The sequence below is a fragment of the Elgaria multicarinata genome, chromosome 3, assembly GCF_023053635.1.
Source record: "Elgaria multicarinata webbii isolate HBS135686 ecotype San Diego chromosome 3, rElgMul1.1.pri, whole genome shotgun sequence".
Classification (NCBI taxonomy): Eukaryota; Metazoa; Chordata; class Lepidosauria; order Squamata; family Anguidae; genus Elgaria; species Elgaria multicarinata.
Window position 1 is genome coordinate 148290945 of NC_086173.1, and position 13012 is coordinate 148303956.

The 13012-nt window shown below is 44.8% G+C and overlaps 1 protein-coding gene across 1 annotated transcript; it reads left to right on the forward strand.

The window, feature by feature from the left end:
• Positions 1-6715, forward strand: LOC134395510 (nuclear factor 7, ovary-like). Its single transcript, XM_063121673.1, has 3 exons — positions 1-402; positions 3880-3975; positions 6440-6715. The coding sequence occupies exons 1-3, from the start codon at positions 1-3 to the stop codon at positions 6713-6715; spliced, it is 774 nt and encodes a 257-aa protein (XP_062977743.1).
• Positions 6716-13012: the final 6297 nt, after the last annotated feature.

Consider the following 13012-nt stretch of genomic DNA (forward strand, 5'->3'; position numbering starts at 1 on the left):
ATGGCGTCCAGCTTGGCGGAGGACCTGGAGTGTGCCATCTGCCTGGCCATCTTCCAGGAGCCCCACACGCTGAGCTGCGGCCACAATTTCTGCCTCTCTTGCTTGCAGGGCTGCGTGCCCGAGGGCCGGGGCGAGGGGACGTGTCCCGAGTGCCGCCTCCCCTTCGAGCTGCGGCAACTCGCGTGCAACCGGGCTCTGGCCAGCGTCGCCAGCAAAGTCCGTCGGCTGAAACTCGACCGGGAGCCCCTGCCCGGGACCGCGCATTACTGCGCGGATCACGACGAGCCGCTCAAGCTCTTTTGTCGCCAGGATCGCGTCCCCATCTGCGTCATCTGCCGGGACCTGCCCCAGCACCGAGGGCATGAATTCCTGCCGACCCAAAATGCTTTGGAATACGCGCAGGTAGGAGAGTCCAGGACCAAAACAAACGTCCCTTTCCATGCGTCAAGTAGTTACGGCTCTTTTTACTATTTCTTTCATTTTTACGCCGAGTCAGTGGAGGCTGGTGGCTCCAATTTCCGTGGGGCTGTGCATCTATGCAGGGTTTCAGTCAGAAGCAGCCAGTACGAAACAGCTGTGCAAGGTGCTGAATTCCTAGGCTGACCATATGAAAAGGAGGACAGGGCTCCTGTAATTTTAACAGTTGTGAAGAAAAGGGAATTTTAGCAGGAGTCATTTGTTTGCATTTAGCACCTGGTGTAGGGTGACCATATGAAAAGGAGGACAAAGCTCCCGTATCTTTAACAGTTGTATGGAAAAGGAAATTTCAGCAGGTGTCGTTTGTAGATATGGGGAACCTGATGAAATTTCCTCTTCATCACAACAGTTAAAGCTGTAGGTGCCCTGCCCTCTTTTAAATCTGGTCACTCTAGTATAGCTCCTGCAGCTTTAACTGTTGTGATGAAGAGGGAATTTCCCCAGTTTCTCCATATTTACAAATGATACCTGCTGAAATTCCCTTTTCTATGGAACTGTAAGTCACAGTAACCCTGTCCTCCTTTTCATATGGTCAGCCTAACCTGGTGAAATTCGCTCTTCATCACAACAGTTAAAGCTTCAGGAGCCCTACCCTCTTTTGAATCTGGGCACTCTCTGCAACTTTAACTGTTGTGATGAAAAGGGAATTTCACCAGGTGCTGAATGCAAACAAATGACTCCTGCTAAAATTCCCTTTTCTATACAAGATACAGGAGCCCTGTCCTCCTTTTTATATGGTCACCCTATGAATTCCAGACCCGAAGTAGGTTCAGCCCTTTGTATAGCTCCTTTAGAGTTCTAACTGAAACCCAAGAATGGATTGGAAATTGGAGCCACCACTGAAATTGGAGCCACCAGCCACCACTGCTCAAAGTAGGCATGGAACACTTGCTCTGGATTGCCAGTGGGAGTAGGGAGGCTTTTAAGATATGGATTGGGACCCCTGTACCAACTTCAGAGTAAAAATGAAAAGATATCCCTGCTAAACAGGCTGAGGCATTACACGACTTTTCAGTAAAGGGAAACAGCATCACAATAGGGCATCTATCCAGCTCTGCCCACTCGGGTTTCAGAGGACTTGTCCAGACATGCAATGCAACCCCCAATGCATTTACTCAGAAGTAAATCCCATTGAATTCAATGGGGTTTATTCTCAGAGAAATATAGACAGGGCTCCTGTATCTTTAACAGTTTAATAAAAATGGTATTTCAGCAGGTGTCTTTTGTATGCCTGCAGCACCTGGTGAAGTCCCCTCTTCATCACAACAGTTAAAGCTGCAGGAGTTACGCTAGAGTGACCAGGTACAAAAGAGGGCAGGGCTCCTGTGTCTTTTACTGTTCTGATGAAGAGGAAATTTCACCGGGTGCTGCATGCATACAAACGACACCTGCTGAAATTCCCCTTTTCTATGCAACTGTTAAAGATACACGAGCCCCGTCCTCCTTTTCATATGGTCACCCTATACATAGGATTGCAGTCTTGTATGTAGTTATCTGGAACTAAAGCTCATTGACTTCCATGGGATTTACTTCAGAGGGTCTGTCTTTGCTGAAAGAATGTGTGAATCCTGAGCGTTCCCGCTGCCTTTCCTGCAGTGGCCAGATCTGACAGAAGGCAAAAGGGAGAATTCCAGTAGTTGATGCAACTGCTGAAACCCCCTCATCCACACAACTCTTAAAGGTGCAACATGTGGCTACTGGATCCTTCTGTTTGAAAACCTAAGCCTGTGGTTAGTCTTTGCTTTATACTTCTTAAAACTCAAAAAAGGCAAGGCAGCATGTACACCAAATTGTTTCCCCAGAAATATATAATTTTGTGCACTGTGCAACATAAACAAATCTTGTGTTTTCTAATAATCTACCAAATTTACAGTGCAATCCTCTAAATGTCAAAGTCTGAAGTTAGGGCTTACTCCTAGATAAGCGGATATAGGAGTGTTAACGTATTATTTTACTAGTTTTTCTAGTTTTAATAATATGCAGACTGAGCAGAAGCATGTTTACTTGTAAGTAAGCCCCATTGGATTCAATGAGCTTACTCCCAATAATAACTATTAAAGGCCCCTGAGGCCAGTCGCATATTGAAACAGGTACTCCTGCTCTTCCAGTCCATATTACATCACAAATTCACTACCCAATAACTTTTGAACAAATAGATGTATTTGTGGAGATAGCCTGCCTTCCCCAGCCTGGTACCCTCTGGATGAAAATGTCGACCCTGTGGGCGTTTGCTGTGAAAAAAGGAAATTCCATGCTAGGCATAATTAGGAAAGGAATTGAAAATAAAACTGCCAAGATCATATTGCGCTCTGTAGTACAACCTCACTTGGAACACTGTGTACAGTTCTGGTCACTGCACCTCAAAAAGGATATTGTAGAATTGAAAAAAATGGCAGAAAAGGACAAGTAAAATGATTAAGCGACGAGCATCTCCCCTATGATGGAAGGTTACAACAGCTGGGATTATTTAGCTTGGAAAGAAGAGAGCCCTGTCCTCTTTTGTATCTGGTCAGTCTAGTATAGCTCCTGCAGCTTTAACTGTTGTGATGAAGAGGGAATTTCACCAAGTGATGCATGGATAAAAATGACACCTGCTGAAATTCCCTTTTCTGTACAACTGTTAAAGACACAGGAGCCCTGACCTCCTTTTCATATGGTCACCCTAGTTAGAAAGGAGAAATGATAGAGGTGTACAGAATTATGCATGGTGTGGAGAATACACATAGGCAGGCATTTTTCTCCTTCTCCCATAATGCTAGAACCTGGGGTCATCCCATGAACCTGATTGGCGGGGGGGCAGGGAGATTCAGGACAGATAAAAGAAAGCGTTTCTTCATACAGTGCAGTGTTAAACTGTGGAACTCGCTACCACACGATGGGGTGATGGCCACCAATTTGGATGGATGTAAAAGGGGGTTGGATAAATTCCTGGCTACTAGTCCTGATGGCTATGTGCTACCGCCAATGCCACAGGCAGAAAGCCTATACGCATCAGTTGCTGGGGAACATGGGTAGGAGGGTGCTGATGTATCCATGTCCTGTTTGTGGGTCCCTGGTTGACAGCTGGTTGGTCACTGTGTGAACAGTTGCTGGGCTAGATGGACCCGTGGCCTGATCCAGCATGGATCTTCTTATGAGGCATTAAGTACAGATTGGAACACTGTACAGAAAAGGACAACTGAAGGTGCAACCCTGTGCTGATAGATTTAGTTTAAATCATCTGTAGGGCACCAGGTTGGGGACAGCTGCCCCCTATTGTGATGCTGAAATATGTGAAAGTTTCTGCTTTGAAAATTTACTTTATTTTAATACAAAATGTTAGAGCTTTTTTAATAATATTCCTTGGCTGTCGGGGTCCTCTGGGATTTATGCTCAACCACTGTGGGTTTCTTCACTACACAGGGAAAATTAAAACCATGCCTGGAGGCCCTGGAGGAACATCTTAAAAACACAGTTGAAGATGAATCTTACCAGAAGAAAGAAATTACAGCACTGGAGGTAAAAAATAAATAGGGGGGAGGGGGGGCAAAGAGGAGAAAGATTCACAGGAGAGTTCAAAGGTCTATTTCTGATATACTCAAGGTTAAATTCCTTTGTGGTATTTAAAAAAGCTTTTGTTGTGCTTCAAAATATCCAGAGTTACAGCTGCTTCTGAGAAATAATCTCATATGGTCTGGGATGTGAGGGTTTGTTGTGTCTCCAGAAGACTCTACGGCTGATGGGCTGCTTTTGACTAGGTGGTTTTCTAGTATGCAGGTCTGACTAAAATCAAAACAGCTATGATTTGTGACTAAAGCACCAAAGCAGCTGCAACACCGCTCATGTCATGGCTGGAAAGGGTGGGTTTCAGTCAGCCTTCTTTAAAACAAAAGTGATGACGCGTGACTGGCTTCATTGTGGAGAGATAGTCCAATACTGTGGTGGTTGTTGTTCATTCGTTCAGTCGTTTCCGACTCTTCGTGACTTCATGGCCCAGCCCACGCCAGAGCTTTCTGTCGGCCGTTGCCACCCCTAGCTCCCCCAAGGTCAAGTCTGTCACCTGCAGGATGTCATCCCTCCATCTTGCCCTTGGTTGGCCCCTCTTCCTTTTGCCTTCCCCTTTCCCTAGCATCAGCCTCTTCTCCAGGGTGTCCTGTCTTCTCATTATGTGGCCAAAGTACTTCAGTTTTGCCTTTAATACCATTCCCTCAAGTGAGCAGTCTGGCTTTATTTCCTGGAGTATGGACTGGTTTGATCTTCTTGCAGTCCAAGGCACTCTCAGAATTTTCCTCCAACACCACAGTCCAAAAGCATCTATCTTCCTTCACACAGCCTTCCTTATGGTCCAGCTCTCGCAGCCATAGGTTACTACGGGGAATACCATTGCTTTAACTATGCGGACCTTTGTTGTCAGTGTGGTGTCTCTGCTCTTAACTATTTTATCAAGATTTGTCATTGCTCTCCTCCCAAGAAGTAAACGTCTTCTGATTTCCTGGCTGCAGTCAACGTCTGCAGTAATCTTTGCGCCCAGAAATACAAAGTCTGTCACTGCCTCCACGTTTTCTCCCACTATTTGCCAGTTATCAATCAAGCTGGTTGCCATAATCTTGGTTTTTTTTTAGGTTTAACTGCAACCCAGCTTTTGCACTTTCTTCTTTCACCTTTGTCATAAGGCTCCTCAGCTCCTCCTCGCTTTCAGCCATCAAAGTGGTGAGCAGAGCTTTTAATACTGTGGTGCTACCACCAAAAAAGCTCTGCTTCAGGTTCCCACAGGATAAAAGTCTAAAGCAGAGTTGGGAACCTGTGGGCTGGATCTGGCCCATTGCTGAATTTCATCTGACCTGAGGAGAATTTCAAGGTGAGGATTGGGCAGGGTGAAAGTTCTCCTCAGGGGGTAAACTGCCCACTCTTGCTTGAGGAGGGATTCCTTTGAGAGGATGGCTTTGAGCCAGCTGTTAACAGGCCCTGCCTGTGCTTTCAAAGGTAGTACAGTGAGCCATCCCAATACACATTTTCAAAGCGGGATAGGTGTGTGTCTTATGTGTAGGGCCTCAGTGACCTTGTTCTTTGGCCCCTGATTTGGGGAAAGGGAAGGAGGCCTGTATTGCACTACATGGTTTTTCCAAAGATCTGATAACTTGTTTTGACCCTATGAGTAGAATAACCCCCGCTGTATATGCTATTGCAGCGTTTCTGCAACTGTGAGGTCTCCACCCACTTTCAGGTGGGACTCAGCCCAGCAGCCCACCCAGTATCTCTGTTAAGAGGAAGGAATTAAAGAAACTGGCAGCATTGGGGGAGAACTTACAAGTTAGGAAGCTGCCTTATACTGAGCCAGACCCATGGTCCATTTATCCCAGTATTGTCGACACTGACTGGCAGCATTTTTCCCCACCTCTTCCTGGAGATTGAACCTAGAACACCCTGCTACAAGGAAATAGCTGTGGCAAAGAATTTAGTCATTTTCAATAAGGGATTACCTATCCATATAAAATTATATTGGTAATTGTCAGCTGGTATTCAACTCTATCCATCTGCGGCCATTTTGTGATTGGCTCTGCCCTGGCTCTACCATTTTGTGACTTTTTCAGTCATTTTTTCAAGGGGACCCTGAAAGTAAAAACTTTGAGAAGCCCTATGCAGTTGTAACCCACTGTGATCATCAACTCTGCAGGAAGAGTGGGAAAATTTAGGCTGTATTGACGGCAAAACTCCCACCAATGGTGGTGCTAGCAAACCCTGAATTGCAGTAAAGTTGTACTTCGAAAAAGCAGAGTAACCGCAAAATGTCCATATGTAATTTAGAAGGTTGCCCTATTTAGAGATTTCAGTTGTGTGTGTCTTTTTTTTTTTAATGAGTAACCTCATCTTTGATCGTGTAAACTTAGAGGTATGTTTTAAGCTTTCTTCACCACATTTTATGCTTTCTCTGTTACAAAAATAAAAATGGTTCTTGCTGGTTTGCTTCTTCCACCGCTTGCAGGGGTTCACTGAAGACAACTTAAGCTACGTTTCCGGAGAATTTATGGTTCTTCACCAGATTTTGAATGAAAAAGAACAAGATATTAAGAAGACTGTTCAGGAGATGAAAGATAAGAACTGGGAGAAAATGAAGGATGCCTTAAGCTCTCTGAAAGAGGAAATACTGTCAGATACAGAGATTATTGCCAAAATCAAAGCAGCGTTAGAAGCTACAGACCAGGTGGCATTCCTCAAGGTAAGCATCATGTCCGTCAGAAATTCAGCTGGAGGGGAATGAAGCTTTCAGAGCAATCTCGACAACTCCCAAGGAAGAGTGTGGAGTCCCACGGGTCTTGGCAATTTGATGGGGAGGGTTCTGTGACCCCATTAGATCTGAGGAAGGGAGAAGTGTTGGTTTTAAAGTGCTTAGCCAAATTAATATGGCTGCCACAAGGCTTCCAACCATAGCTTCACAGCTATGAAGCTTTAAACAACCTGGGAGAACCTCTCTACATATGTGTCCCCTCACCACTTGAGATCTGGAGGTGTGTTTCAGCTCAGAATCTTAATATTCTTTTTTTAAAAGCTGAAGTGGGTTGGGAAAGGGATTCAGGGCAGGGCCTTCTCCATGAAAGCCCCTGCCTTTCTAAAATTCAGGCTGGAGAGGGAGAGAAGGGAAGCAGGGCTATTCTATTCCCCCTATGGAGAGTCCAACTACCATTGGTTCTTCTCAGTTGTCACCTATCTGAACTATTTCCATCCAAGCTGGTCATTATATGAACTTTTTTAAGAGTGGTGCTTGGGTTTGGTTTTTTTCCTTCTCCCACCGTATCCCTTTTTTTCTTTTGTTACAAGTCTTTAGATTGTAATCCAGAGGGCAGGGATTGTCTTTGGCTTTTGGTCTGTAAACTACCCCTGGGAGCCTTTTCAGTTGAAGAGTAAAATGCCTTAAATAATAATAAAAAAAGCACACCTTGAGCTAAAACTGCAGGCATTCTGTTGATACCATCAAACGTTTTTCTAGGTGGCTGTTCACTCTAGCCAATGTTATACAGATACTATTTATAGGGGTATGTTTTTTATAGAGGTGTATGCTATTGATTGTGCGATGACGATGACTGATGATAGAAAAATATACACCACTGGCCATGGAAGTTTAAGAACTATGGCAACAGGAAAAAGTCACAATTATTCCATTAGTCACATCAGTCACTGGCATCACATTAAAAAAATAATAGCCCAAAAACCATGAGAAACTGGGTCTACCAAAATACATCCACACCAACATCCAGAAAGCAGTCATACTTAAAAAATGCTCAATTGTCAGGAAATTCCTGAATCAGTAAAAGACAGCATGACTTGGCAAAGCCCGTCATGTTCATCTGGAAAAAAACGACACGAGCAAGAAAAGAGAGGAGATGATAAATAAATAAATAAAGTTTGCTTTACACATTCTTGTAAAAAAAAAATCTGCTTGTTATATGTTGTATAGCCCCTTCTTTTTTTATGTGCTTGAATATTGGTGGTGATGATGATTATATTACAGCTTAAATAATATGTTCCATTCTTTGGGGGAAAATATGTAAACAAATACATTTCCATCTTTTTCATTTAGGGCTTCAAGGACTTAATGCACATGTGAGTATTTTCAGCAAGCCCTTCCCATATTTCACCCCCTGTGTACCCATGTCTTCAAAACCATTATCTTCCATGAAATCTTTGGCAAAAAACCCATTCTCTCCAACTGAAACAGTCATCAGTTCATCTTATTGACTTATGGCACTCTCTGCCCATATATCCTCTAAGGATCGCAAATATACATGGTTATCTTCACAACAACCCAGTCAGATAGGTTAGGCTGAGAGATTTCAAGGTCTTCAGACCACACTCTAAGCCAGCCTTCCTCAACCTGGGGCGCTGCAGATGTGTTGGACTGCATCTCCCAGAATGCCCCAGCCAGCTGGCTGGGGCATTCTGGGAGTTGTAGTCCAACACATCTGCAGCGCCCCAGGTTGAGGAAGGCTGCTCTAAGCCACAGTGGTTAAGCATTTTGAACTAAACATTATGGCTTAGCATGTCATGTGAACCATTCCTAACCATGGTGGCTACATAACCACAGTTAAATTTTTGTGAACCACCCAGAGAGCTTCAGCTATTGGGCGGTATAAAAATGTAATTAATAAATAAACACACTAACCATTTGCTGCAAAAGGGTTAGCAGCCTAATCATGTGTCATCTGAACAGGCCCTATGTTGTCTGTGTCACTGTTCAGACAAGGGCCTCTTTCCCCTCCCCTCCCTGGCTTCTGCCCATTATGACCATGACGTTGTATATTGTTATGCCCAATGACTGTGCAGCTGAGGTGAGACTTGAGTGTCATATGTCCAATTGTGCTGCACATGCTGACATTCAGGAGGCATCCGAATGTAACGTTTCCAATTCTCCAAACCATGGTTTGGGAGACCGAGGAACAAGCGACATGCCAAATGTAGTTTTCAACTCTCTCTTGAAGCCTTGCACCAACAATAATTTGCTAGTTTGGGCATGTGAGCAAGCAACATAATACTAACCATGTTTTGTTGTCTTACAGATAATTGAACAAACTGTGGTTTATTAACTAATCCTGGGGACGTTTCTTTCCCTACTGTTCCCAATTGCCTTTGCAGTTGTTGTTTTGTTTTAACCGCTCTTGCCCACCATGCGTAAAACAACCCATGAACAAGCCTTAGTTCTGGGTTCACATGTAACAACCCATTGTTTAAATAACACAGAGTTCAGAATCCAACAGCAAACCATGGGTTCCCTTTCTGGATTGTTCATTTGTTAGTGCCCCTGGGTTTGCACATCACGACAGACCAGAATTCAACCAGCCATTCCATGAGTTAGTGGTACGTGCGATTTTTAGCCGTGGAAAGTGCCAAAGCGAGTGCAAAACTGATGCACGCTGCTGGCAACCTGGTGCATATTGTGTCTTCCCTTGTCTTAGAATCAAGGCGTGTCAGCTAGAGGAGGTTGAAGATGATTCTGCCAGTGTGGTGGAGGTGGAGGAGGAGGAGGAGGAGGAAGAGGAAGAAGGGGAGGAGGAAGAGGAGGAGGAGGAGGAGGAAGAAAAAGAAGAAGAGGAGGAGGAGGAGGAGGAGAGGCTAGACAAAGGCATGAGCGATGAAGAGGAGGAAAAGACCCCTGCCAAAGAAGAGGCTGGAAATAATGGAGATGCATGTGAATATATAGGGGAAGTGGATGAGAATTCTTCCAATGATGAAGATTATGAAGAGGAAGAGGAGACTGATAGTGATGATGACAGAGTGATACCGGTGGAGTTAGCCGTGGAGGAATTCCAGGCCTCATTGAACTTTGAGGCTTGGAAGGAAATGTTGGACTGTATCAAGCCCAGTCAGTGAATGATCCAACTCTGCATTGTTCCTTTGAGCCATAAGGAGTGATCCACACCCTCCTTTACAGGAAAAAGCATCATGGCGGTAAACAAACGCCCCGGCACAGTTAACTGGTCAGCTCCAAGTGACGGCTTCTAGCACTGGCTCTGCTTTGATGGATTCCCCCGTCTTCCATTGCTCTGCTGTTACTGGGTGGTTTTTTATTTGGTTTTTGTAATGCAGGGGCAATAATGTCTTTGTTTTTTGCATAACAAATACATGGAACTGGAAATTCCAGTCATTTCTATGAAGCAATGAAGGAAGCAACACTTCCCCCCCCACACACACTGTTTTTTCCCCTGCCGGTCACCAAAACTTGGAGCCAGCACTACCTAGAGACCTTAATTCATGGGCACTGGACTGAAGGCCCTGGGTTCTTTCAGTTAACTGTTTCACGAATAAAAGCTTTGTAAGTCAACATTATGATTCATTGATACATTTTTGCATTCCCTCCAGGGTGCTCAGAGCATTGATTTAACCCTACTTTGCCCCTCTGTTTATGCTATCATAGCCACTGACCACATTTCCTTAAAGATAGTGCATCGTTTAACTCAGCACTTTCGCTTCCCACAAGATAGGGCGGCAGCCACCACTTTGGATGGCTTTAAGGGGGGATTTCTCCCTCTCCCAGGATCTCTCTCCCAAACTGATCAAACCTTGGCCTTTTATAACTGTTATGATGCCAAAGATGGGTTTTTAAAGTAACTTTTCCAACTGCACAAATCCCCTGTCAGACACTCCACCCCCAAGCCAAACACATTATTTCTCTTTCACGACTGGACAGATTATCACCAACACTAGTAGCACCTTAAAGACAGGTTGACAGGGCCATACGGATACCCAGGAAGGATGACAGACCAAGAGAAGTACACCACTGGTCATAGAATCATAGAATACCAGAGTTGGAAGGGGCCTACAAGGCCGTCTAGTCCAACCCCCTGCTCAATGCAGGAATCCACCCTGTAGGTTGCCACCTACAGCCCCCAATTGAAACCACTGTCATGGATCATCAATGAACTCCAACCCATCTTCAGCACAGACACTTCTCTCTCACAAGCCTTGGGAGGCAGACTGGTCCTGGCCTACAGACAACCTCCCGACCTGAAGCAGATGCTAACCATCAATAACACAGGACAGACAGAGGGACCAGACCATGCAATAGACCCAAGTGCCGACTTTGCCCCCATGTCTATTCAGGCAACACTGTCACAGGACCCAACAACATCAGTCACACCATCAAGGGCTCTTTCACCTGCACCCTTATATGATTTGTGTTACATGCCATCCCTGTCTATTGTGAAGTTCTTAACACATAACATGTGCCTAACTTTTTCACCACTTCTTTCAACTGAGCATTATCAGATTTCCAACTGCACATTTTTTTCACAACTGCACATTTTGTGTCCAACTGCAGACTAAAAAAAACCCCTGATGACAATGACCTCACCCTTAGTTATGGACCTGGTCATATCGCCGTTCGCTTTTTTCCTCAATGTAACCAGGTCTGCCACTGATACCAGTAACACCCAGATGGAGGTCTCCCTGCTAAACTAAGCTATGTTCTGTTTCTGGCACTTGACCGACCCATTTGTGACAGCCTCTTTCCATTCCCACGAATATCTTCCATTGCTCAAAGTTATGTCACAGCACATGCACACAGAACTAGTCGCACGGACAAGATACAATGACGTCTTAGCAATTCTACCAACACAATGAATATTCTGCTACATGGCCAAGCATTTTGTGTTAATGATGAAAGGCCCTAGTCGGGTGTACAGCTTCTCCTGGTGACTGGGAACCTTGATTTGGAAACTGGGCCATTGAGAATAAAGCTGTACAGGCATGATAGATCCCTTTCTCACTGTGTTTGCACGATCACTGCAGCATGGTAGGAGTAATGCATGTGGGTGGCCATTTTGAGTATTCAACCCCCAGCAGGGGGCTGCCATGGTTTGTCATGTTCTCCAAACCTAGGCAGCAGGGGTTGTTTGTGGGCTAAACAGCCCTCACATAACGCACAACCCACCATGGATAAATGGAGGGCTGTTCAACAACCCCTGCTGCTGGGTTTGGAAGACAAACCAGGCCGCTTGAATAAGCAACTGCGACTCATCGGGGCTTAAATAAACCATGGTGGGCTGTGGTGATGGAGCGAACTAAGTCAATGCTGTTTGTGCAGAGCGTGGCCTCAGGATCTGGGGCAGTGCTAGCAAATGTGTTTTTGTGCAGTGGTCCCCCAAATTTCCAAATTTTCCATTGGGGGGTGAATGTGGGTGGTGGGGGAAAATCTGGATTTCCCTGGTTTTTATTTTCCAGGCCTTGCCATCTCTAGGTGGAGAGGGTGTCCAGTGGACCTTCCATTAGAAGATTGTTCCACAATTTGATTAGGGCTATAGTAGGGTGACTATATGAAAACGACAGGGCTCCTGTATCTTTAACAATTGTATTGAAGAGGGAATGTCCGCAGGTGTCATTTGTATATATGGAGAACCTGGTGAAATTTCCTCTTCATCACAACAGTTAAAGCTGCAGGTGCCCTGCCCTCTTTTACATCTGGTCACTCTAGTATAGCTCCTGCAGCTTTAACTGTGGTGATGAAGAGGGAATTTCACCAGGTTCCCCATATATACAAATGACACTTGTTGAAATTCCCTTTTCTGTACAACTGTTAAAGATACAGGAGCTCTGTCCTCCTTTTTATGTGGTCACCCTAGCTATAGAGAAGACTTGGGCATCCCAATCAATTTAGGCACAGCCATGGCCAAGATGTAGAGAAGAGCCACTTAAAAATTCACTCATGCACCAAGAGGTATGTTAATAGTATTTTATGTCATCCATGTGACAAAAACCATAAATATAGTAGCCTTCTCCAACCTGGTGTTATCCAAGTGTGTTGGAGTACAACTCCCAGAATTCCCCTGCCAGACTGGGGAATGCTGGGAATTGAAATCCAACATACCTAGAGGGCATTAGGGAACATTTTTCTACAGTACTTGCTTACAGTTTTTCCCTTCCATCCTAGATCTAAGGCTGTGGGTGTGTTTGACTTTGACTTTGCGGTACTTCCTATTTCCAGGAAGATGTGTGAGTGCTCTGCCATCTTTGTGTTTTGATTTGGTTGTTTCCAAACTGCCATAATCCCTCTTAAAGGCCAAAGGAG

Coding starts and splice junctions, on each gene's coding strand:
- LOC134395510 (XM_063121673.1), top strand. CDS start 1: ATGGCGTCCAGCTTGGCGGAGGACCTGGAGTGTGCCATCTGCCTGGCC. Junction 403..3,879: donor ATGCTTTGGAATACGCGCAG/GTAGGAGAGTCC, acceptor TTCACTACACAG/GGAAAATTAAAACCATGCCT. Junction 3,976..6,439: donor AAGAAATTACAGCACTGGAG/GTAAAAAATAAA, acceptor CACCGCTTGCAG/GGGTTCACTGAAGACAACTT.